Genomic DNA, 26766 nt, shown 5'->3' on the forward strand with positions numbered 1-26766 from the left:
TAGAAGTGAATATAAAGGTGGTGACAACCTGGACGACAAAGTACCTGGGTTACAAAGACGACTGGGTCCAGACGGAGGTTTTTGGTATGTTGAATACAAAATTTACGACACAAAACATGAAGGAGGATGTGGAGGAGAGAGGACACTGGGGCAGTAAGGTGGAGTTTCTACTGGCCGTGGCGGGAAATGTTGTCGGCCTGGGCAACGTATGGAGGTTTCCTTACCTCTGCTACAAAAACGGAGGGGGTAAACAAATATGATGCTCACTACATACAGTATTACTCAAACAATTGTATGGTAGCAATGTTGTTTTTTTGTGAATTTAGGTGCATTCCTGGTGCCGTATGTGGTATTCGTGGTGACATGTGGTGTACCCCTGTTCCTGCTGGAGACCACTATAGGCCAGTACACCCAGGAGGGCAGCGTAACCTGCTGGAGGAAGCTATGCCCACTGGCAGAAGGTATACACTACATGCAGTATTGTGTCAGCGCCAGACGAAAAACCAATATTCACTGGAAACGATTTTAAAATGATGATTGATGCAGGACTGGCTGTTAGTTTAATGTTTGACCAAACCTTAACCAAGAGTAGGAAAACTTCTTTCTTCAGTTAAGACAGTTCAATGTTTCATGTTTCACAAAGGGAGAATATGTGAGGCAGCAACCCACTCTGAAATTACATGGAGCCAGCACAAACTAATATAAAACAGGGAAGGGCACTTTCACAAGCCAGACACTGACTAATCATCAATAACATGGCCTCTGTGACCAAGCAAAACAATATTTATATGTAATAGAAGTGAGATAATGTTTTTAAAAAGCTCAAATTAAAGGAGCACACTACTGATTGAACACATCAAAATCTGCTTGCAGGTGGAGAGTTATATTGCATATGTGGAAAACAAGGGCTATATAGCCTTTGATAAAGTTCCCGAAGTGATTTCACTAGAGTCAGTGTTGGTTTGGGCAGAAGACCTCAAGTGTGAAAAGGTAAAAGATGCACGCCCTCGATCAATCACGAGTCAGTCTTATCTGTCAATAATGACATTTCACCTTGTTTTTTTAGCACCTCATAACTAATTAAAAACCAAACTTACCAGAAAATCTTGGACAAACATCAGTGTAAGAACTATATCTAAAATGACCAGAACAATCTTTGAGGACAAAGACATGTACTTTGGATTTTTAGTTTCGTCCATGTCCCATCATTTATCATGGTGGAGGCTGGGTTGATGACCTAGACTGCAGCCAGCCACCAGGGGGCATCAAGATGCTTTGCTGTCACTTTTGGGGAGCAGCGAACTCATCCATCTGTATTTACAGTCTATGTTTTTATTAAGCCTTGAGTTTGGCATTTTGTCCTGCGCCATCTTGTTTTTTTGAAGAAGTAACGATATGGGGTGGAGCAGGGGGTTGGAGCCTGAGAGCTTGAGGACACTGCACACCTACCTACACCTGAGATCTGCATCTATGCGTGCTTTATTTAAAATGTTACTCTAAATGGGACCATCATTTTACGAAATGAACATCATGCTGGATTGATGAAGACTTCTATTAATTGAGACCATAAACTCCATAGGAAAATGTAGAATGACATTATAAATCAGGTGAGAAGTTTTGGGTCATTTTGTCATCGACTTCTGGAGCCAGTGGAGTCGCCCTCTGCTGCTCATTCAAGAGAACACAGTTTTCAGGCACTTCCGCATTAGCTCCGGAGTCTATGTTCATTTTAACATACAGTCAATAAGCATCAGACATCTGAATCTCTCATTTAAATGTCATATTGTAGGTTTTGACAATGAATATTTTGGAAAACTATGAATAAGTCCAACAGTGTCACAAAAGGCTAAATTGGAGGAGATATATATAATATATAATATATTTATAAAGACTGGTAATGAAACATGAAATGCTATAAATACATTCCATTAGGTGACATCTGGAGTAAAACCTGTTTTTCAGCTTGAAATTAAGATTAGATTTGCTTTACTTCTTTCAATTGGTACTATTTTTATATTTAGTTAACTTAAAGTGAAATTTCAGAGAGGTTTTGTTAGTCAGGTTTCTGTGATCCTGAACAAAAAGAGGTTAGGGTAAAGGATAAATGGAGAAAGTCAGGTTTTTGTAATGTAGGTAATGTCTTTTCACGCAGGTATCGGATATGGTGGACTGCTGATTCTCCTCTACAGCTGTATGACCTACATCATCATTCTTGCCTGGGCTTTGCTCTACCTGGTGTTCTCCTTCAGCTCCCAGCTGCCCTGGTCCAGCTGCAGCAACGACTGGAACACAGGTACAAAGGTTGACTTGTGTCACAGAGTGGACAATAATATGTGCATGATTTACTGATGTTATCATATAAGACAAATGACTGGATCATTGCCATGAACAATGGCTGTTATTGCTAACTACAGACCATTTTCATTGCATACATTTTGACTTGTCATAATAAAAAAGCACAGTTCTAAAAATTAACCTACCAGCACAACAACCAGGAACCATAAACTGAAGCAGTGAAATGGAAAACATCCATTCCACAGATTTCTTGAATTTGGGCAGAAATATTCACTTAGACTCATGGGTTAACATTAGAGGTTGGGGGTCAAAGGTCACGGTGACCTTATTAATCAGGATTTTGGCTTCTTGAACATATCTCAAATCTCCCTTTAAGGATCTTCTTCAAGCTTTGAATAGTTGTCACTCAGAAATTGTGATTATATTTCAAGGGTCACAGTGGTAAAAGTGACCTCATGTGAATCTGTAAAAATAATGTACGCAGATGGAAACTGCACTGATTGGCGGGGGCACAAAACTGCAGAGCGGCAATTCTGGTGATTTTATTAAGTGCTTCCCGAACTCACATTTATCAATAATGATTGGAGGGCACTTTTCTCTTTCTCAGATATTCGGTATGAAAACAATAGCAATGATTTATATATGTTGTTTTAAACCTCACCGATGAATCAAGAAACATTTCCTGTGTCTCAAACCGCCGTGGACATGAAAGAAAGTTGCATAAAGGTGCACAAAACTGTGAAAAACTGTTAAACTGTATAAATCTTTTTTTTCCCTCTCATCTCCTTTTTAGATGACTGTGTAGACTTCTCAACAAGAAATAACACCATTCAATTGACCAATCAGACGAACTCATCCTCTGCTGCCACAGAGTTCTGGGAGTATGTCTGTCATTAACAAACTCAGCCTCCAGGCTATTCCTCATGTTCCAAATAACCATTATGATGGTGTATTATGCAAGACACAATAATAATGACTAAAATATTTTGTAACTTGTTGATCATTTCTCTTTCTAATCTAGACGACGAGTGCTGGCTATTTCAGGGGGGATTGAGGAGGTAGGCAGCATCAGGTGGGAGGTGCTGTTGTGTCTTATTGCCACGTGGGTCACCTGCTACTTTTGCATCTGGAAAGGAGTCCGATCTACAGGCAAGGTATTTATGTAAGCTCCAGACTGTGCCACATTAAAAGTCTACAATACATGTTTATAAATGTCTTTTCCCCAGGTGGTGTATTTCACTGCTACCTTCCCCTATGTGATGTTATTGATTCTTCTGATCCGTGGACTCTCTCTTCCTGGTGCTCTACAAGGAGTGTTGTTTTATCTGCTGCCTGAACCCTCACGACTCACAGACCCTCAGGTGGGTGACATATAGGTAGGGAATATGTCATCGGAGTAAGTGGGCAAATCCTCAAAGCTCAGCACTGCTCTGTTGAAACAGGTGTGGATGGAGGCTGGGGCTCAGATCTTCTTCTCGTACAGTGTGGGTGTGGGCTCTTTAACAGTGCTCGGCAGCTACAACACCTACAACAACAACTGCTATAAGTAAGTATTTCTCACTGTGTCCCTGGGTTTGACTCTCCAGCAATGTTCGGCCTTTTTAATAACCCAAACATAGTTTAAGAAATTATTTTCTCATTATCTTAATGTTGATGTAATCAATATTACTAAAAGTTTATAACCCCTTGTACAATAGTTTTATTTGTTATTTAAACATGTTGAACTTTTGGACACTTACAACAGAATATCTTTTCAGACCTTATTGTTATGTTTGTGTGTGTGTGTGTGTGTTTGTTATGTATATGAACATATTTGAAGCATGTGTTGCATAGTCTTGCTGTTTGTCTTTGGGCTTGCAGACTTATGCAAATACTGACAACATAAGTAAACACGCAAACAAGCTTCAAATACACACAACAGAACGATGTGTTTCTAGCTGACACAGATACAAACGTGAAAACCCAGGCTGCGATAATATCAATAAAATCAAGCCAACAGAAAGGATTCATCATCCGAACATTATTCAAATTATATTTCCAGTATTCTAAAACTTTATTTTTTAATGAAATTGGTAAATTTGAGCAGCATCATAATAGGCCAGTAAATTTGGGGGGGGAGTTCTCAAATTTTTCGACATGATCAATAGATAAGCAACAGTGTATTAAAATGATCAACCATGTACTATACGCTCATGGATCGTAAACATTTTGCAGAGACTGCCTGTGGCTGTGTTTGCTGAACAGTGCTACCAGTGTGGTGGCTGGGTTCGCGGTCTTCTCTGTGCTGGGGTTCATGGCTCATGAGCAAGGCATTCCCATTTCAGAAGTGGCCGAGTCAGGTAAAGCAAGCCACCAGGAGCATTCAGACAGATACACCCTTGTCTTTAGAATAACTGAACTGAGGCAACTTGTCACAACTTTGACTCTGCAGAGGAGGCCTCTACTCATTTTAATTTGGAGTGTCATCTTGTTACTCTTACTTTAAACTTTAACTTCAATTACTGAAGACTGGTTTTTTAAAGCTGATAGGTAACCTCTACATTTCCTGACACTATTAAGCTAAAACACGAACGCTGCCATCCTGTGCATTTGGAGTCAGAGTCTGTGCAGTTGCGATGTGGGGATGGCCAATCACAAGTCGGTCTCAACTGTCAATCATGACATTTCACCCTGTTTCGAAACCATCAAAAGCAAACTTATAGGAAAAACTAACGCTTGGACAAACAGTGTGATAAGAATTTTCTAAAATCACAGAAACCGTCTTTGTGGGAAAATATTTGACGTGTACTTTAACGTCTAGTCTAGACATGTACCCATCCATTAACACAGAGGAGGCAGCCAGCCACCGGGTGGTGATGGAGATGCTTTGGCTCTTAAATTTTGGGGAGCAGTCCTATTGTTAGTCCTCATATACAGTCAAAGTCAAAACCTCAGAATTAGAACACAATCCTCCTCCTCATATTACACATGACACACAAACTTGGCATTGACTGTGCCTTTAACACATCAAACTTAAAGCACTTCCCTGCACTGTTGACATCATTTACCACAAAGGGAGCTAAGTGAAACGCTTTTTGTTCAAACAGGAACAGAGGTTTACATTCATCAGAGATAGAAAAGAGCCTCTGCAGACATTATACACAAAAGCTTGTGTCTAAGGATATGATACAATGGACAGTAAAACAATAAGTACGGGTGACGTAGAGCTCTGGATTCACTTAATCAAACTGTGCGTTCAGACATTTCTGTTCAAAATGTATGTTCAAAAACTATTTCTATTACATAAACACTTTGCTGCCATCTTGAGGACATGATAAGTACAGCAACAGTCATCTGGCCCCATACCAGTGTAGCAGCGTTGTGCACCTGACAGCACACCCAGGCATCACAGCTGACTGCTTTCAGTCGTTGTCAGGTCGTGCTCATGCTCATGTTGCCTCACTCTCATCTACCCAAATATAAAACACGATCAGGCACTCAGAAAGTAGTGTAATTGAGATTTTGCAACTATAACGAATTGTTTTTTTTAAATTGTATTTGATTTCTGAAAACCATACATCCTTCTGTGGATCATTCAGGCTTACTATACAGTGCCTGTTCTAATCCTGCCGACATGGAATGGGCTGTTTGCTTTACCTCTGATAATACTCCAGAATTACTTCAGTTATTCCTTGTCATTACTGATCCTCTTCAAACTCTTCTGCAATATACAGTCAATTTTATTGTTTGTGTGCAGAGCTTTTTTGTAAACAGTCTATGGTTTGTGGGTAAGTAAAGTTACTTTCATCCTACCTGGTTTATCGGCAATAAAGATTTTACAGTCAACGCTTTTCTTAAAATGAAACAGAATGTGTTTCATTACCATTCACACGTGTGGCCTTTATATAAGTTTGAATGATTGTTATAACTGCTGTTTGACCCACTTGCCGACTGCTGCTGTTACATTATCTGAGGACGAAGAAGAAGACTCACTCAACCCACGGACTGAAGGCACAATGCCCCACCTCAACTGACTGCTACAGAGCACTGGTCGCCTGTTTAATAAATTTTCATTCATATTAGACGTATTGTGAGTCCAAAATTGCACCAAATTCGACACTGCACTTCTCTGACCCCTTAACAGTGCACATGTCAAATGTGAAGCCGATAAGATGAGATATGCGTTCCACAGACAGACATACAGACAGAAGTTTGTGGAATTAGGTAGATCTCAAACCTATTTGATATTTCCAGTAAGTTACCCAGAGGCAGACAGTAGGAGACTATGATCCATTCTGCTGTTGTCTCTCCAGGTCCAGGACTGGCATTCATTGCTTACCCTCAGGCTGTAGCCATGATGCCTCTGCCTCAGCTGTGGTCCATCTGTTTCTTTATTATGCTCCTTCTCTTGGGTCTGGACACACAAGTAAGACACACGCATGGACTCTGAAGGAGAGCCATTTGGACATGTGCTCATTTCTGTCTTGTCTGATGTCTTTACAGTTTGTCGCCATGGAGGTAGTGATGACATCCATCATAGACATGTTTCCTGTTGTAATGCGCAAAGCAGGCCAACGGGAACGTTTCCTCCTTCTCTTCTGCCTCACGTGCTTCTTTTGTCAGCTCATCATGATCACTGAGGTCAGTACGTGTATCCACATTTATTACTCCATTATGACAGTGAGTTGCTGTCAAAATATAGCAACTTCTATGTCATGGATTTGTTTAATCATTCTATAATCAGTAGATACTTTCTAGTTATTATGTATGGTGGCCCGGATATACAAATCCCAAATAGCCATTGTGTTTTCTGCTTTGCTGTAGTTTTTTTTGATTTGCTGTTATTTTTTTTACATTTGCTATTTGTGTGTTTCGATTGTCCGTTGTGTTTTTTTACTTGCTGTTGTGTTTTGCACTTCAGGGCAATTGTAATTGTAATTAATGAATTATCATTTAACAAAAATGTCTCTAACAGGCTTTCATACATGTGAGGTTGACAGTAAATGTAAAGTAAAATAAATGTCTCTGTTTTTGTCTCCAGGGAGGGATGTATGTGTTCCAACTGTTTGACTACTACGCTTGTAACGGAGCCTGCATCCTCTTTCTCTGTGTGTGTGAAACCCTGGCACTGGGATGGGTATTTGGTAGGTGTTGTATCTTAATAATATATCCCATAATATCTATCGTGTCTTGAGTAAAGTTCTGGAGTCTCAGACAGTCTTGACTCTCACCTGCGCTCATAAACCCCCCCTGTAAAGTGTAAATGGTTGGTTCATTTTTTATGGGCTAAAACAAAATCCTTTAAAAGAATGCAACAGCAATTTAATCCATGACTTCCACAAAGTTATATACTACAGCATGAAAGGTTATTTTAGATTAGGCAAATAGACAATAAAATAAAAATAAATTATATACTGCATTATTTCCCATAATGCAACCGATAGCATTCTTTTTTGTGGTTAAATTTTCCCTGACTGGTACACGTCCATGTAGTTTACGTCTTGACATCGTCAGGGTTTAGGTTGTCACATCTGACACGCTGCACCACAGACTGAAGAAAAGTGTTCCCCTTTAAATTACACCCAGTCATTTGCACACATGTTTTCATCTGATTTTTGTGTAACATTAATCCAAACTTATCTCCCATCAAGGGGTCGAGCAGTTGTATGACATCATAGAGGATATGACGGGTGTGCGTGCCAATATATTCTTTAAAATCTGCTGGCTCTATCTCACACCGCTGGTCTCACTGGTGAGTCAGGCACTCACTGTTGGGAAACGAGATGATTATGAATATCCTTACAGCCCCATTTTTAATGCTAGATTGCTTACTTAGCCAAAAATACATCCATCCATAAAACATCAACCAAAATAGAAAAGTACCAAGTGTTTCATTTTGCTTCCCCAGGGCTCTTTTATATGTTCTTTGGTGGAGTACCAGCCTCTGACCTTCAATCGCTGGTATGTGTACCCATTCTGGGCATATGTGGTGGGCTGGGTAATGTCCCTGTCCTCCATCTTGCTTGTGCCAGGTTGGGCATTATATAAGCTGGGAACTGGGACTGGAACCCTCAGTCAGGTATGGACAATGATGAAATGTGAAAACTGTCATACTAATACTTAAAGTTTGCTCAGGAATTTATGGACCTTTTAAGCAATGGAAAGGTTTCTTAACAGTGTGATTAGTTTAACACGATCAGTAAATATACAGTAACTGACTTGATGACTGCGGGCACGAGTCCTTTCTGCTTATCATGACCATATGAAACAGAAACCAATATCCAGTTCATGTGCTTCATGATCCCTGGCTAACCTCTTAAAACCCTGATGCAAAACATTACGAACACATAAAACACATAAAATGCTGTGATAAAAAGCTGAAGTCTAATGAATGCTTGGAGTCAGTATACTCAATAAGCATGAGGCAGTTTGGCACAATGACGCACAAGCTTCCAATGTAGTGTCAGGAAGTCTCCGATCCACATCAAAATACTAAATAAGCTGTAAATTTTAGAATAATTATTTATTATTGTTATTAATGTGTTGGCAGGAAGATCTTTAAAAGTTTGACATGCTTAAATTTGAAGTACAAATATTACATAGTAGTACAAACTACATTCTCTATAGTATTGCAGTATTCTTGATAGTAATTATTGCGAATACCACTGCAACAAAGCAATAAACTCATTATCCAACTGACTCACAACTTGTTTAGTTTTACATAAAGAAGTTGTCCGTCAACTAATGACAGTTCTGTTGCAACTCTGTACTAAATAATTGTCGACTTTTTATCTCTTATTTCATAGCGTTGCCGTCAGCTGTGCCAACCTGAGCCTGACTGCTCACTGACCAAAGGCAGAGAGGATGAGCTGCAGCACATTGGAGGGGAAGAAGTGCAGAAGTTAGCTGGCTGATTCACCTGATCCTCAGCTGTTTGGCATCTGCATCTGCAGGCCCAACATGTACGAGCTGGTACCGAGCGGCCTGGTTGCTGACTGCATGTTTTTCTCTGCTAAAGAGGTTTTTCATTGCTGTGTGTATGTCTGTAAGCAGACGAAAAAACTACTGAACAGATTTTTAGTTAACTTGGTGGAAAGGTGGGGTACGGGGTATTTTGTAGCAAAGGGGTGGATTTGTTTTTATCCCTTTCTTTAACATTGTGAGAGAGGGTGTTTTTTTATTTTTTTGACTTGCTCAAGAAATAATGCAGAGACCTTTATGAAAAATGTCAGGCATGTGTAGCTAGCCAATATTATCAAACAGGTGAGATTTGTAGTCATTCCAGATTTGTAAATGTATATGCAATATGGTGGTAAAGTGGCCAATCGGCACTAGCGGAGGTATGCGCTATCCAAATCCCCTTCTATTTTTTTCTCAGACAAGAATGTAGAAAACAAATTTCAGTGTCCAATGCTGAAGGACAACCAGAGAGTGCATACCTCCACCAAGGCCAACACTCCATTTCACCATGTTAAAGAAAGAAAAAACTCCTGGATCTGCAGGTTTTTCTGGATCTGCTCCTAATTTAACAGGTTCTTCGTTGGGTCATGCCTCACCTCTTCACAAAATTTTATGGAAATGGCTTTGGTCGTTTTTGCGTAATCCTGCCAACAGACAAATAAACAATCGCAGATGAAAACATAACTTCTTTGTTTTTAATGGAATGTAAATAATCTGTCAGACCCTCTGATACCTATTTTGATCAAAAATAGAAATAAAAAAGCTGCATTGTAAAATACACTAAAGAATATATAATTCAAATAAATGTTAAATGTCATTTCAAAGTCCAAAATTTATATTAAATTTCATATAACAAACAAACTCACATTTTGATGTAATTTTTATATTGCTTTATTTGAATACCTTAAAATTATGAAAAAATGCACTGCATAAACAACTTTCAGTTTCAGAAATGTGTGTCATATGCATGAGCCCAAAGTAGTGGAAGAATAATCCCACGCATATCACATGCATATAAATCACTGAGTCAACAATTTTATACAAAAACACTGTCAAACTCTCAGGCTCACGATGCAAACGGTGCTACATCTATGAATAAAAAAAACGTTCGACCACAAGAAGAAAGTTAGTGGCTCTGTGCAAACAAAAAGAAAATCATCGAACTGGAGAGAGCTGCTGCATGAGAGGAAATGGTGTAACTGATCATCTGAGCGATGCCATCATCCAGTCTGTGGTTAAATTGCTTCCATTATAACAAGGCATGTGCTGTGTATGTTAAATGAATAGAGTTCACTGAGTGTCACAACCTGTGGCGGTTATGCATCTTCGTAGAGAGTAAAATATCACTTGAGTCTTTAAGGCTTTGTTGGGGAAGCGTTTGAAAACAAGTCCCTGAAGCAGTCCAGTGTGATGCAGTCTGTGACGTTACAGGGGGAGTTTCTCTGCAACATTAGGCTCCCTGTTGTGCCTCAAATGCGATCAGTTTCCTTAAAGTGCTATTTTTCTGGGAGCCTTTTTCTGTTCTTTCGAAGGCACCAATCTTAGCGACTGCTCATGCTCAGGGAAATAAATTTATAAGAATCTATAGCTGTGTCTAATTCAGTGGCTGCAGCCTTCAGAGGCTGCATTTGAGGACCAATGGCATCACAGTGGTGCGACTGGACTGTCCCATTTCAATGGTTCCTTTACATGCGGCCAACAAACGCATCCTTCCATCCCAGAGAAGCGAAGGCTCCAGCAGGTGGATCCTTTCCGACCCAAGTATTCCAGGATTTGATGTGCTTTAAATGACTAACTGTTTTTAAAAAGAGGTAATTTCGCTGGCAAAACAACGAGATGTACAATTCTTGAGTATCACGCCTCAGCTCAACCGAAGAATGCGGATGCAGCCTCTGAATTGGGACACAACTCACTTTTTCATTCAAAAATGATCTACAAGGAGATGGATCTATTCCCATTTTCCCTAAATAAAGTCCAACTGTTGTGAAGGCAAAATGACAAACTGACCTGGTATTGTACGCGGAAGTTGTCATAACTGCATTAAGTGCCACTTGATTTTTAGCAAATGTCCTCTTCCTTATAAGGAAACACATTTTATTTTCACATAATCCATCAAGTGGCTCACGGGCAGACAGCGTCTCCTCCTGCGTGTGGTTCTGCAACGTCTGCAGTAGTGATAGATGATGGTGCCTTGGCCATAAGTTGCACTTAAGCACATTAAATATGAAATCAAATTTCAGATGTCAAAAACGTAACTCCAGTGAAATTAATAAATCAACTGGGAACACTGACATCTTGTACAGTACATTCTAAAATAAGCAGAGATACAACATAAAAAAAAAATTTAAAAAATACACATATCCAAACATAACTACCGGTTCTCCACTGGCAGGATCTCCTCCTCAAGGCACTGCAGATTGTGCTAACCGGTAGAACTGTCAGGAGGCGTAAAGGTGACTTTCCCACCGGTGGCGAGCTCCCTGCTTTGTTCCGACTGATACGGTGATACAGGACAGTTCTGGTTTGGGTCCAGTAAGGCTGGGGGACAATGAGATGGTGACACAGCCGAGCTCTCAGTGGCTGGCTGCTCACTGTCAACTGTGTTAATACTCACTGGTTGACCAGAAGAATCTGGATGAGGCGGGGTTTGTAAATTGTGCAGGAGTTTGAGGTTGGGGTAGCTGCAGGATTCGGACATGGCTCTGTGGAGAGGTTCCCAGGCTGTGACACCGTTCAGGCTGGGGTTGCTGGCGGTCTGGCACAGCAGCTCTGTGTGCTGGCGCAGTTGGGAAATGTCCTGCTCGATAGCGTTGCTTTGGCGCAGCAGCTCCTTGGTGCGCAGTGCAATGTCTAACAAACCTGATTGTCCGAGGATTTCTAATGTGTTGAGGAAACGGCGGTGGCGAACATTAGTGGTGCCGTTCCTTTGAAGTCCTCTGGATGCAAGGAGGGAGGAGGAGCCGGTGGTGTGCACAGTGGACGCAGATGGAGAGCCCTGGCTCGAGCAAGCAATAGCGGAAGTGGAGGAGGATACAGTATCTCTGGGTGAAGAGGAGCATGAGAATGCTAATTTGGGTTGCTTATTAAGGTGCTGATCTAGCAGACTCCTGGTCCCTGGTGTACTGTCACTCTTATGTTCTGTGCACACATTCTCGCTCCGATTCTGGAGCTTTTCGTTAGATAAAGATATATCTGGGGGCTTCTTGCTGGGGTGTGGTGCAATCCGGGAATAGGAGTTGAAAATAGGCAGGTACTTGCCGTTTCTTTTCTTGCCCATGATGTTGGGCTTCCGGGACAAGGGCTTGTGGGGCTGCCGGGTGGTCGGCAACACGATCTGGGGAGCACCGGAAGTGCTAGTTTCCAAGCTTTTATTTCTCCAGAGTAGCTGACCTTTTTTCTGGATCGTGTCCAGCTGGGGGGTCTGGGAGGAAGAATAAAGCAAGTATGATACACTGAGGAAAAAAAGGACCCAAAGTGAAAAACACGTTGTAGTCTGTGGGCTGATTGGCCAATAAGGTACGAGTAAATGTAAATTATAAAGAACGGATGAGGCAGCAAAGGTTTATAAAAAAAAAACAAAGAAAATCCTCAAAAACTACATTTACCCTTGTTCCTCACTGGTAGATGAATGGCTACATTTATATAATCAGCAATATCCCAACTATTATGAACAAGATTTCATCATGAACCCAAACGTTTTTACCCTTCTCATAACATAACAGATCCCAAACTTGGTGTGAAGCACAATTTGCTGCGTGCTCGCTCACATTGCAACCACATGCTCGTGCTTCCTCCGTAACATTTTGCCATCCACACAGACAGTCAGGCCTCATAGTTTCAGCTGCAGTTGTGGCATCAATACAGTTCTTTATCATTCACAAAACCTTATTTCACTCTATGACTGTGGATCTGTCACTCAGAGTCTGTTGCGCCTGAGAGTGACCTTTGTGCGTGAGCACATGTACCCACATTTCTACAATAGATTGAATTAATTCTGTGGAAAATGCTTACACTCAAACCCAGGGCATGGGGCATTAAGCAGTTGGTAACTGACATGTTTATGAAGGGGATGTTATAATGTAATAAAAATGTATAAATGACTACATAATGTAACTAAGGTCAGAATATTCCACGTCTTAATTTGATTATTCATTATTCTGAGTACGAGCTTAATCCGGTTAAATGTTGTTTACATGGCAGTAGGGCTGGGCAATTGGGTAGAAAATATTTTTAATTAATCGTAGTCGAGGTTTAAATAATTGTGATATTGATTTGAATTCATATTGCCCAGCCCAACATGGCAGTGTCTTATTCAGACTATTGGCTTGATAACAGAATGTTGGTGTCCATATACATTTTCTTGCAGGGCTGTTAATTTTCAACATCAAAATACATTTTACAAAAGCTCTGGCTATAACAAGGAAAGTTAGAAAACATATGTGAAAACTCAATACAGGCCATTCCAACAGTGGGAGCCAGTCACACTGATCCATCTCTGACAATTTTAAGCTTCACTTTGCAACCCTGCTCTTGTTGTGCTGTGACTCTATGTCCACTGCCCTGAGAATATAGCTTAGTGTAAACGTTTAGTTTAGAATCCTTATTAGCACGGGAGTAGTGTGTATCTCTTCCCTACACCAGCCTTACCTGCTTCAGCCCCATGTTGTCGATTATGTAGATGGGTGGGAGCTCACGTCCTGCAAGCATCAAGGTGGAATTCTCAGAATTTCTTTGCCCACGTTCTCTGTTCTGGCCAGGCTGTGACGTTTCTGCGCACTCACTACCTCTGGACTGGCTTTTGTCGCTATGCTGGTCCTCCACATCCATATGCTGCCAGTCTGAGCAATCTGCCGAGAAGACAACACAGAAATGAGGAAATCTGACTGACGCAGGAGCTGTGTACAAAAGGGAAAGTTGAGCTGTTGTGACACAAGTTGGAAGTGATACTGTTGCATTTTTTTTCCATACCATCTTGCCAAGGGGTGAGAAGAGTGACAGACATGCGGTCATAAATTCCTATTTCCATCACAAGATTTGAGCACAACTGAGGAAACAGGTGTGCACACACAGCCTCATAGCATAGAACTACTAAATACAGGGGAGGCAGTCGTAGAAAGGGATGCTATGCTGCTGCACATGCTGATGAGGAAAGCCTTCTCTGTGATTGGCTTTATGCTTGACTTACTCATGACAGTAGCAGAGCGAAACGACAAACAAAACCGCTGTCTATTGGGGACAAGGCCCAGCACCCACTGCAAAACACCTTCACAACACAGAGGTGTGCATTCAGTCTCAGTTCTGTTCCACTGACAGACTGAGGAAGGGCTTTCCCCACCCAGGCCTATCCCTAAGGCCCTGTTCAGCCTTGGTATTAAAATGTGTCCTGAACGCGTCTCCTATGACCACTTTTGATCAGATCTCACTTCCCTCCACTATATGCAAATAGTCATGGTCGTCATTTGTGATCATGAAGACCAAATGATGTGTTTTTTACCCAGTCTGAGTTTAAAGAAGTCTCAGACGTCACCATTTAAAAAATGTATTAGTCAGTATGTGTTGATATTTTGCCACAAACAAATCAACATATGGACACGGAGAACCGTGAAAATACATTTGATTAATGTGAAACTGTAGCAGCTCAGAGGCAACAGCTGAGAAGGCGGCAGTTGCCTCTGGCCAAGGATGCGTTTGTGTTCACACACGGAAACAATATGGCTACATGCGTCCCAGACCACCTCCCAATGAGGTCAGAGAGATTGGATCCAAGAACGCATTTGGGTACATTCAGATCTGAACTTAGCTCTGACCTGGATGTTAATAACGGGTCTGAACAGGGTCTTTAATGTCACCCAGCAGGGGCAGAGAGATGGTGAGCTCAGTCGGTTAATGCCTCTCTTAGCCTTACTTGCACTACTTCACAGTTGATTTACTAGTTTTAGGACAATGCACCAGGAGAATGATCTTTTAACAGCCACAGCGGCTGAGGGGATTTTATGATCCAGTATTGAGATATTCTCTACTGGGAAAGTCAGTCAGCTGAACTCAGTGGACCTGGGCAGGTTTAGTGTTTCAGTGTCTGCGTCATCTTTATGGGTCGTCGTTTATGGGTCACAGACATTCAGTCATTGGCAGCAAAGAAATTGACAAATCTTTAACTATGACAACTTCATTAAAGAGTCTGTGACTTTCTTTCAAGTAATATCTGTCTCCTACGATTGAGGAACAAAGTTTAAAAACTGCTACATTTCTTTCAGTCTCCATCTGATAAAATCAAAACAGAACATCGACATGGTACCCTACATGTCGTTTAAACGTCCTACACTTTACATATGGCACTTTTTGTCCATCCAGCTTTAATAAAAGATACAGAGAATCAAACTTGGCAAATTGTAAATTCTCTAGTTATATTTCTGCCACATTTACATGAACTGACCAGAGTAGCCGGAGTCTTTTTCTGAGCTGCAGAGGGAGCCCCTTCCACTGGAGTCATCTGCGTCTTTAGTTTCACGCATCGCCAGCAGAGTCGTACTGTTGCGCTCATCTTTGGCGTTCATGCTGGATGTGGCACAGGGGCTGTGCTCGCTCAGGCAAGGTTGTTCCTTTGGCATACTGTACCCTAATGAGAAAAAACATGATACTGAGACCGTTAGTAACAGCTAGAAAATGCCAGCATAGAAAAACAACTTCAGACCTGTGAGGCTGCACCCTGCCTGTGCCCGTCACCCACTGCCTGTTAAGACAGACTCATGACCATCGGGATAGAAAGCATTTTATTTTTTTAGATGCAAAACACTAAAACCTACAAATTAATATTCCGACTGAATTTTAATAATTTAAAACTTAAATTACGGTTGAATTTCAAGGTTCTGTCAATACTACATACTTCCTGAATAAGTATTATGTTGCTCCTCTTCTCTTTGATAGGCTGTATAAATGATTTGCCTAAATTCTGTCTTGATTTGTTTGTGCAGTCTATTGGACAACAGCTTTACACGATTAAGGAGTATTTCAAATGTTTTTTCTCCACTAGATCTACACTGGCACATGCTGATGGTCATGTGTCGGCCTTTTTGGGATGCAACAGTGGCAACTGATGCACAATGACAGGCTGTGCACACCATCTTTTAACACCAGACAGAATACAGAGCATAAAACTCAGCGTAACCAAATAAAATGCTGTAATTCAAGCTAACCGCTAAAGACAATGGAGCACACAGTCAATTCATGTTTTTACAAGATTGCTACAGCTTGTCAAAAAAATAACACTGTAGAGGAAACTTCAGTCCTACTTTGTCTACCAGACAAACCTGCATGACAGCTATCAAAAAGATTTGAGAATTGATGAAACTCCTGATAAAGGGCATGGAAAATAAACAAAAATATATGAGGGTTAAACTTGTATAAAACAAACTATTAGTACAAGATTATAAGGCTGATAGACCAGGATTACGTACTAATCTGCCCACACATTGCTCAAGTAAGTAGGATCCCATCGTTCTACAAATCCAACCACAAAGACTTACAGTGGTATGCAAACAAGAAAGTGACAAGCAATTACCTATGACGCATTCAGGTAAAGCTGTCCTCAGGTGTAGATACAACTTGTCAAACAACCAGGGGATTGTAGCTTTCTTAATAAGAACAGCCTTTCATACGCATTCTTGTGCTGTCCATTATGGGCTGAGTCAGTCTGGGATATTAACAGCCAGACTACCCCTTATAGATGTCCTCGCATGACACCAGCTGCTCCGCTGCAGTGTGCTCTCTGCTTTGAGTTATTTGTCTGGAAGAGAAGTAGGTGAGATGAGGACAAAATAACAAACAGTGCAGTGGATATCCACATTTTAATCTACGCTGAGCAGAGAATGACAAACATATCATATTAATAAATTAATTTATCTTGATAAACAAATTTGGTGTGTTTGAGGGACTGAAATTTATCAGTGTGTGAAATTTGGTGCAGATTCAAATAAAAACCCAGATCAAGTGAATGTTGGTGTGGTTTCATAAGGGGACTGTAGGACTGGTATTTAGCAGCATAATGCAAAATCTACTTGACCGGTTGCCATGAACCTGGGTGGAAGGATGGGGTATGGGTCCGGAAAGAACCTTTTACTTTTGATGAGGATTTCCCAGGGAGTGTTTCATGGATCCAGATGAAAATCAGGCTCATTTAAAGACCTGATATCTGAGTGGGTGAAATTTGATTCGATTAGGGGTCTGTTGGGCCTTGGTGGAGGCATGTGCTCTTCTAGGTGACGTTGTTTTGATCGTTCAGCCCTCAAAACGACCACCACCTTTGATAAACAGGACATCTTCCTGTTTACACACACTTCCATCTATAGATGAGGCATTTCAAACAAGCTGCAGAGGTTTCCGGGGGTGAACGTTTCCGTGAAGGGATCACCCCCTGTCCTTAGGTGCCCTCTCCACCCCCCACATGTTATGCAACACAGCACTTCTTAGTCCAGCCCTCTGTCTGTCTGTCCCCTACACTCACGCGGCTCGTAAACACTTATACAAAACGTACGTTAACAACCAGGAAGGGGTTGAAATTGATCGATACACGACACAATGTTCTTCCGACATGTTTGCAGTCGCGAACAAGCCGACACGTGAAATGACGGTACAGGAACAGAAAGTGGCGAGATCTGACGATATCACAGGCAATGTTATATATGATGTGTCATGTATACAAAATCCTACCTCAAAGTGTTTTAAAAGAAAATTATATACAATCAAAAAAGGTAGTTTCATCCTCATAAGTTCAGGGCGTGGAGAAATGCTAATATTGCAAGCAGGAGCACGTTGTAGCGGTTATCAACCAGAACTACAGTAATCTATTTTTACTTTTCCTCTTTTGTCAAATCAGCTATATTTTCCCACTACAATGAAAAGCAATGTGTCTCAAGCTAGTCACAATAACTCAACAGCACATCCGGTTGGTTTCAACACAAAATAGTTACACAACAAAACAGACGATGTTTTCAGCCAGGTCACCTACTCCGATAATGTTCAGCACTATCCATCGGTTTGGTTTTATATTCCTCAAGCAGAACTTACCTGAGCGTTTATCCGACAGGCGCCACTTTCACGCTTTTGTTTTGAAATCCCGGCGGGCTAACGCTAGCTAGCTTGACGCCGCTGTTTTAAAGGTGGCAGGGCGTTTTAGAAACAAAACGAGTGACGGGCGAACAAGACAATGATGACAGGCTGTGTCATTAAAGCGGGTGCGGAGGAGCAGCAGCTCAGAGTTACCACCAGCACACACGGGGCTTCGCGCGGTGTTTGCCTGCTTTACCTCGGCTGAACCCGGGGCCGCCTCCCGGGCCGCGGACCACCTACCAGACACAATGAGAGCCGTCTGTGCGGAAGCTCAGCGCCCATTGGTCCGCCGGGAAGCCGCGGGGGCCAATCAGAGAGCAGCGCACGTGTGGCAGGCACACAGCTGTAGTGGAGGAAAAGAACACAAAGAGCAGCAGCAGCAGCAGACTGATGAAGAGTCACGTTTAGAGCAAGACAACTAGAGGCGGACAAATGAGGACGCAGCTCCTACCACCAGTAACACCACCAGCTCCAGATCTGCACTCATGTTGCCTGAGATCAGAACGGTTGCAATGAAAAGCCTGCACATGACTGAGCTCATATTTGTGGAGCAGGTGTAGGAGAGGACTGATGTTCCACTTTGTGTGCATTTGTTTTCCTTTACCGTTAAAAAAGTACTATTCTTCACGTGAAGGTGTACTGCAGCTGTCCCACGTTATTTAACTTCACAGCCAATCAGCTGTTTCACAAGCTCACACGTGTGACTCTGAAGCTTGTTTTGAAAGAAGAAAAAAATGGTCGACGTGAAACCAGGCCCTCTTCCGTATTACTTAGTGTGAGAAACAAGGCTTTGGTCGGTCGAGGCTTTCATCATGTAGATGTGGGCGTTATTTAATATAAACTGGGTTTGGAACTGGGAGTGGCCAACTTTACAGTTAGGCAGTGGGAAGGTGACTCTGCAGTCAGTCTGTTGGATCGGTAGAAATCATAGTGTAGAAATGCAGAAACTTCACAACGATGAGCAAAATAACTTGCTGAAGTACGATACCTTTGCAGCAGACACTTTATTTTTACATTAAAATTTTCAAATATAGATATAGACAGCCCACAACCTCTCCACAAATGAAAAGACAAGGACACATCATTACAATTCAAATATTTTTTAAATCGGCTGCAAGATAAGATCATAAAACACGTGTGCCACTAGCCTGGCTAAATCACATGCATGCGTAGTGCATGCAGTTCTCTATCAAACAATTTGCATTAAATCTTTCAAACTTCTTCCTCACCCTTTTTCATGGTAATTCCTCAGGATCCAGAGGCGTGGAATACAAAGGAGTCAAGTACTCAAGTTATAACAGTCTAGTACCTCTACCTTGAAGCTCTGGGATTCTGTGAAGTTCCTGTGAGTCAGATATGTCAAGTACGTACACCCAACAGAGCCGAGGCGTTCTTCAGACCCGGGTGTCTGCTGACGTGCATGGTCTCTGGGGAGGAGAATTTAATAAAAGTTGCACAGGTCTCTCGTGTGTGGGCTTTGGCTGCAGCGTTGGCCAGAATGTGCATCATCGTCAGCAGGGCAGTCTCACTGAAACGCACAAAACAGTGAGGATTGATAGTGGATAATACATTTAAAAAGTAGAAACAGAGCTAAATGACTGCAGAGTTAACAATGTCAGAAGTAGGGCTCGTAAAAAAGGACATTGTGGTAAGAGGTCATTGCTCAGTGTCAAGTAATAGCAGAGAGTCAGTTGATAAGGTGAGTGCACACCTGCCGACATGGATACTGGAGGCCAGGCACCAGGCGGCCTCTCCCTCTGGTGTCGGGGGCTCGAGCAGGACTTGGCGGGACAAGCAGAGGGCGGCTCCAGCCAGCTGTGAAGGGAGGAACACCACACACTGGCCCTCCAGCAGAGAGAGCTCCAGCAGGTACCGAGCCATCCATACCACCTGGTGGCGCAAGACGACAGGTTGGAATTAAACTTCAGACTTCACTTGCTGAGGACGCTTCCATTAACAAAAAAAAAAAAAGACACCATGACTCTTCATATTTACATGCACATTTCTGATAAAAAGCACTATGGAGGGAGTTGTTAACAGTAGCCAATTGCACTGGATGTGTATCACAACTCCCACACCAGAGTTAAGAGCAGCTCCACACGTAAACAGTCTGCTGCTCGCCACCCCCTTCGATCTTCAACATAGGTCTGTGCATCGTCAGTAACTGGCAGAATATATTGTCACAGGGAGGGAATTAAAAGCGCCTTTCAGACATGCACTGCAGTCCAGACATTTCCCAGAGGGGCTGTTTGTGGCAAAGCAAACGTCGAGTCAGTTTTTGCCAGACATCTACTGGAACTTTTCCAGCCAGGCCCCTGCTAAAGTGTCAGAGTAAGCCCATGTGAGAATGCAGTGAGAAAATTCCCAGAAAATGCACAACGACCAAGTGGGTGTGTTAGTGACGTTCATAATACGCAACAGCATAAAAAAAAAAAAAAAAAAAATAGAGCAATACCAATATCTCAGAACAAAAAGTTGTCAAGTTGTCAATTTGGAAAGACCTCAAGATTCAAGAGCTTTTGGTGATAAGGGCAGACGCTGGTGTTATGCGATTTCCAGAGCAGAATTTACATGTCATGTTATGCCTCCGACATCTAACCAGGTGCCTAACCTCGCTTGATTTTACTTGATGTTGTGAAAATATATGTCCGGGACAATCTTCTGTTGCGTTCTTCATATGTAAAAGACAAACTCTAGGACATGTCTGAACACAATTTCCACACATTTGTCATTCTGAACACTGGACGCAATTCAAGTCAACGCAAACATTTTTTAATTGTGCAATGCACAGTGCAGGAAGACTCAAACAGTTCAAACTGTTATACAGGAAGAGAAAAGACAGGCATTTTGAATTAAAACATGTTTTTGTAATATATTTGGCATATAACAAGGGATAAATGAACAATTAACACAGGATTAAAGCTGAGAAAATATTTTTCAGATCTACCTTTGCACTGCAGCGAGCAATGGAGGCAAAAAGGAGAAGGAAGTGCAGAGGGGGACAGTAAGTCAAATCAAACTTGAGCCCACAGAGGACTTTGCGCTCCAGTCGCAGTAGCTGATGCTTTGTGTAGGTGTGGTCCATTAAGTAGCAGAGTCCAGACACCTGCAGGAAGAAACAGACATAAGAACAAGGTTTTGGGAAATCTGTCTGTTGCATTAAGAAGTCATTTGGTGGAGGCAGCGTACCTCAGGGAGGAGACACTCTTCTAATTTTGCAGCAATGAAGAGGCAAACCATGCCGAGGAGCTGCAGATTGGCTGTGGTCACCTTAATCTGACGCAATGAGCAGTTGACGAGGTGTATGGCCAGATAGAGGGTCTCTTCCTGGAAATGCATCATTTCCTGGTAGGAAATAGATCAAATTTTAATCAACTGGTGAAAAAAATAAAAATAAAAAACAGTTTAATTATTTTATTGTATTCTTTGGTTGGGTTAGGAAGTCACTGTATCTACACAGCAGTCTTGTAAAGATAAAACAAATGAGATGTGTCATTTAGTGAGTGTTAAGTGCACTGACTTTGTTGCTGTTGGTTAAAAGGCAGGCTAGTCGTTTCCCCTGGTTTCCTTGTGTTTGTGCAATGCAAACTGGCTTAATGTTTACCATACACACATTTAAGTGTTATTGATTTACTCTTAACTCTCAGAAACTGCTGTAATAAATCCTGTTTGGCCATCGATTTACTGTCAAAAACATCACAAACTACAATGGTACTCAGTAAAGTGCATACCTTCACCCAACAGTCTCCTTAAACTCAATCAAGCTGCACCAAATTGTATCAGTCCCTGATAAATCAGTACAAATGTTGAAGAAAGTGATAAAATAGTTCCTGGATCCACCCCCTGTTGGGGACCAAAATTGAATGGGTTCTTCACTGACACATACTTCCTTCCACCAAGTTTCGTGGAAATCTGTTTTTAGTGTAAACCTACTTACGAACAAACTGACAGGGATGACAGCATTACCTCTTGGAGCAGGTTACCACTTACAGCACATTTCATGTCAAACTATTCCTTTAATGTAGCCTGATTCGCAACATAACATGGATGCTTTTTAAAATTTCCCTGAAAGTATAACAATTTTACATAGACAGTCAAGACCGAGCCAAACAACAAGCATATGAATGAATATTATACAAGCTTTGCTTTGAGGATGAAGAAACCCATTAACAGTGAGACTCACATGAACTTGAATGAGCCAGTCTACCAGCACAGCTCGAGTGGCATCAGTGAAATGCCGGGGCAGGTCAGCGTTGGGAAAAGAGCTCCGTGTTTGAGTCCTCTGTAGGGTGAAAGCAGGAAATAAGGAGCACATGGTAAATACTTGAGCTGTGTCTCAAGTCAGGGGCTGCATCTTTTAGAGACTGCATTTGAAGACAATACAGTCCCATTTTAAACTCTCCGTCAAATACAGCCAACAAATGAGCCCTTCCATCCCCTAGAAATAAAGGCTCCAACAGTTAGATCCTTCCCAGCCTGACCTATCCCAGGAGCCATTCTTTCAAAGAGGTAATGGCGCTGGCAAGCGATGAGACGTCCAGTGCTTGAGTATCGAGGTTCAACTCAACCCAACACAAAAAAGACCAAGGGACAGTCCGTGTCCTCTGAAGGATGCGGCCGCTGAATTGAGACAGTGTTCTGTGTTGTCCCTTGTAAAATGAGTCCTTCACACTCAGACATGAAGCACTTTAGCAACCTCTGTTCATGTCGTCTCACCATCATGACCAAAAACATTTCCCAGCCGTATGTTCGGTCCCATATGAGGCCCAGTTTCTCCAGGGCCGTCTCGACTTCAAGGCGCAGCAGGCTGGGTACCAGCGCCTGAAGGCTGTGGAGACTCTGCAGGCCATGAGGGTAAAGAAGCATGTGCTCCTCCACACACCCCTCGACATCTACACAAGATGGAAAGGAAAACAAGATAGTGTAACACAACATGCAACCAGATTGGTTTCAGCCTTACAACAACATTCATGCAACACATTTAGGCCTCTCAAAGAAAACAAAAACACTGCTAAGAAAGCCCAATTTCCATGAAGAAAAATGGCTGCTTAAATTTCATTATGCAATTTTACTGTTCAACAGCAAGTGTCATTCTAATAATTTCATGATAAATGTTGAAAATTGTGGTTATCTGCATAATAAGGTACATTTCTCTGGGAAAATCATTGGTACTGATTCCACTACCGTCTGAGTGCATCAGACTGTCTTCATGGAAACCCATGATGATGCCTTCACTGGTCTGCGTTAATAACCTCCTTTCCTGTAAACAGACAAGCACCTTACACACGTGCAAATTACATCTGCAAGTGGAATTGTTAGAAGCATGACAGAGAAAATAGGAAACACCAAGACTATATATGTGCTGGGGAAACTAAGATGAGAAGATGCATGTTTCAGGTGATCAGCAGGACAGACTGCGTACCCATCTGCATTCTGGCTCCACTTTGACAGGCACCTTCCTGGACTCTTCTACTTCTACAGGCTGCCAGCGGTCTATAGGTCCACAGGCATTAGCCAAAGCTCTTAACGGGGCCCGCCTTTCATCCACCTGGAGGGACAAGAAGGTATTTTACTGCAATCCTAGACACAAAAAATAAATAATTTGCAGCCATTCTTTATGACCGCAACTGATACGAAAATGTCTTTGCACTTGTTACGCTTCCAAAATTTAGCTGCAAGAGTTTCTAATCTAAAGAGACAGCCCACATCACCCCGGTCCTTAAATCTCTACACTGGCTGCCAGTATAAACCACAGGGTTGTTTTACTGCTCATTTTTTAATCTCTAAACAGAGCTTGGTGGTCTGCTGGTGGTACCCTGGCTAAAATCTAAACATGGAGAAGCAGCTTGTAGTCATTATGCAGCACAGCGCTGGAACCAACTACCTGATGATATTAGGAATGCTGCATCCATTGCACCTTTTAAAACCAGGTTGAAAACTTAATTCACAAGTGCCTTTAACTAAACTATTTTACAAGGACAAACCATCATTGCATTTTATTCAACCTGTATTTCAGTGTTCCATCAATTTTATTTGTTATTTTACTTCTTTAGCCTAATTTCTTATCGAGATTTATCCTATTTATTTTATCTCTTTCCCACGTATTCTATTTAATCCACTTTATTTAGCTTGAAAACAAATTGTGGCTTCAGATTTTTTAATTGTTTTAATTTTTTAATGGCCCTGAACAGCACCTTGAATCTACCTGTGTATTAAGGTGCTTTTTTAAATCGGACTGCCTTGCGGCTGCAGGTCAGCCGGTGCATGTCAGTACGTTTTTCATGGACTGAAAACAACTTGATCAAATAGTGATTCACTTGTGATCTTCAACACTGATCATCCAATCAGAGACTGCCTGACAACTCATGGCAGCTGAATACAATTACATACATGTTGGATTAAAATCCATTGGAATTTATTAAAACACAACAGTCCTACACGACTTGCTTATAAAACGTTACCCAGGAAATGTTTAATTCCCGCCGTCCCTCAGACACTGCTCAGCAATGCATCTTGGTGAGACATAATGGTTGCTACACATGTATGGAGCGCGCTGCTCTCAGGCTCACCCTCTTGTGTAAGTCCAGCAGGGGCTTGGGGTCGGAGACGCCGGTCCTGGCCATGGTTACAGCCGGAGACAGAGTTCCCGTTCCGGGCCGCTGCAGCTACTTATCCACAGGTGTCGACGGAGGCCTGGAGCAGAGAGAGCGGCCATGCTGCCCGGAGAGAGCCGCTCATATAGACAGGTGAGAGAGGTGGACCCCACTGATTGGCACCCACACCCCATGCACCAGCACTTCCTGTCCACGCTTTAAAAATCCATGCGTGTGTGTTTATGTTTTGTACAATGTGTCTATGACTTCCTTCACATATCGTTTTTATTATTTTACACTGCACATGGCGCTAATGCCATGACTTCTGTTATATATATATTCAAACTTTTATTCCAGATATTCAAACTTTCGTTCAATATATTCAAACTTTTATTCAATATTTCCAAGTTTCATTCTATTTATTTAAATGTTTCATTCCATATATTCCAACTTCCTTCAATATATACGTTTTTCATTCCATATATTGAAGTTTCATTCCAACTGTCCATATATAGTATTAATTTTCTTAACAGCATGCCATGATATATATATATACACACACAATAAATTATATATTATGTATATAAATTGTTATTAATATAGGCTACTTATTAAAATAATTTGATATATTTATTTTGTTTGTGTGTGTGTGCATATAAGTATGTTTTTATTCATTGTGCTGTTTGTATGCGTGTATAAACATGCTACTTTGGCTGGTCAGTTTGAACAAGCTTGACATGTACCATCATGTATCACTATTCTGTTTAATCAATATTCAAGAAGCATTGATCCTAACACACTACAAACTGCTCATGTGCTGTTGTGGACCGTCATTTATTGGCTGCAATGCAATGTGTCTCAATGTGTGCAATCCATCATCCCTTCACTACATCCTGGTGTGGTGGATTGTTTTGTCCACCCTCGTTTCGTATATTTTGAGACGACAGAATAATGCAAACACTTTTGAACAATGCTAGTCACATTCATGGTCATAATACATCAAACTTCACCAAAGATTACTGTTACAGTAGGGCTGGGCATTAAAACAATTTCAATAATTATTGCAATATAATTTGAGTTTATTAAGTCAAAGATTAAACCCACAATTTTCACTCAGGAGCAAAAAATTGTCTTTAAACTTGACAGAAAGAATAATTATCATTTACATTTCTCATCATGATAATCAATATAAACTGATTTGAAAGTTTTTATCTTGAAATACTTTTGGGCCATATTGTATGTAGCAGTGAACGGAGGGGGAGCAGGTGGAGATTGTATACTGTAAAAACTGCATAAAAAAGAGAAACACACACAGAGGTTTATTCAGTAAAAAGGTTTACTGGCACATTATAGTTGCAAATGTTATAAGCTACCATATTGTAGCAGGTATCACCCGTTACGTTGTAAAGTCTTGCAAAGGGGGGTTGAGACTGTCTACCAGGACAACGTCCTCCCCTTAAAGATTGCTTTTTTTTTCATTGTCCTCTGAGCCTCAGCTAACAGCAACAAGCAAAGGAAAATCTTGTTACACCAGCATCAGGTGTGACAATCGTGACTGTTGATCACATTCAAATATACAGAGAAGCAAGGTAACCATAATAAAGCTGCAAATCAAACACTACAAAGCTGCAGGCCTCCCCGTCTACTAATTCTGCATTCATCAAGCTTTTTTTGGTATTTACACAATAGTGAAGAGGCACTTGTTGTGCCCGTGTATGCCTACAGGAGAGGTCAGGGTATTAACTTGCATGTTTAGCTGTGAAGCATTGCTTAAAGCGTGGCCAGCAGCAAGATTCAGTGTATGGCTTTACAACCAATATTAAAAAAGTTCAGC

At 41.5% G+C, this 26766-nt stretch overlaps 3 protein-coding genes across 11 annotated transcripts; 1 reads left to right on the forward strand and 2 right to left on the reverse strand.

Moving 5' to 3' along the window:
- Positions 1–56: 56 nt before the first annotated feature.
- Positions 57–9555, forward strand: LOC117772323 (sodium- and chloride-dependent GABA transporter 2-like). 2 transcript variants are annotated; one of them, XM_034603358.1, is made up of 14 exons: positions 57–246; positions 327–461; positions 2153–2293; positions 3089–3176; positions 3317–3449; positions 3522–3656; positions 3738–3841; positions 4510–4634; positions 6588–6700; positions 6778–6915; positions 7316–7418; positions 7926–8026; positions 8183–8353; positions 9081–9555. In XM_034603358.1, the coding sequence occupies exons 1-14, from the start codon at positions 87–89 to the stop codon at positions 9186–9188; spliced, it is 1755 nt and encodes a 584-aa protein (XP_034459249.1). In that variant the 5' UTR covers positions 57–86; the 3' UTR covers positions 9189–9555. The 2 variants fall into 2 exon arrangements, with proteins under 2 accessions (XP_034459249.1, XP_034459250.1); XM_034603359.1 differs by having other exon boundaries at positions 58–84; positions 9081–9273.
- A 556-nt stretch (positions 9556–10111) lies between these two features.
- LOC117772331 (CLOCK-interacting pacemaker-like) lies at positions 10112–18757 on the reverse strand. Of its 6 annotated transcripts, XR_004615753.1 has the most exons (6): positions 18298–18755; positions 16793–17017; positions 15668–15850; positions 13882–14081; positions 11271–12655; positions 10112–11236 (listed from the first exon to the last, which is right to left on the reverse strand). XR_004615753.1 is itself a non-coding variant. In XM_034603382.1 (5 exons), the coding sequence occupies exons 3-5, from the start codon at positions 15840–15842 to the stop codon at positions 11657–11659; spliced, it is 1374 nt and encodes a 457-aa protein (XP_034459273.1). In that variant the 5' UTR covers positions 15843–15850; positions 16793–17017; positions 18298–18755; the 3' UTR covers positions 10112–11656. The 6 variants fall into 6 exon arrangements, 5 of the variants coding, with proteins under 5 accessions (XP_034459273.1, XP_034459274.1, XP_034459275.1 ...); XM_034603382.1 differs by having other exon boundaries at positions 10112–12655; XM_034603383.1 differs by having other exon boundaries at positions 10112–12655; positions 18239–18755.
- A 551-nt stretch (positions 18758–19308) lies between these two features.
- On the reverse strand, positions 19309–25112 carry ccnp (cyclin P). 3 transcript variants are annotated; one of them, XM_034603393.1, is made up of 9 exons: positions 24909–25109; positions 23762–23887; positions 23524–23599; positions 23050–23231; positions 22523–22618; positions 21529–21684; positions 21287–21445; positions 20051–20229; positions 19309–19867 (listed from the first exon to the last, which is right to left on the reverse strand). In XM_034603393.1, the coding sequence occupies exons 1-9, from the start codon at positions 24960–24962 to the stop codon at positions 19699–19701; spliced, it is 1197 nt and encodes a 398-aa protein (XP_034459284.1). In that variant the 5' UTR covers positions 24963–25109; the 3' UTR covers positions 19309–19698. The 3 variants fall into 3 exon arrangements, with proteins under 3 accessions (XP_034459284.1, XP_034459286.1, XP_034459285.1); XM_034603395.1 differs by lacking the exon at positions 21287–21445 and having other exon boundaries at positions 21610–21684; positions 24909–25112; XM_034603394.1 differs by lacking the exons at positions 23762–23887; positions 24909–25109 and having other exon boundaries at positions 23487–23592.
- Positions 25113–26766: the final 1654 nt, after the last annotated feature.

Source organism: Hippoglossus hippoglossus, chromosome 13, assembly GCF_009819705.1.
Source record: "Hippoglossus hippoglossus isolate fHipHip1 chromosome 13, fHipHip1.pri, whole genome shotgun sequence".
NCBI classification, from domain to species: Eukaryota; Metazoa; Chordata; class Actinopteri; order Pleuronectiformes; family Pleuronectidae; genus Hippoglossus; species Hippoglossus hippoglossus.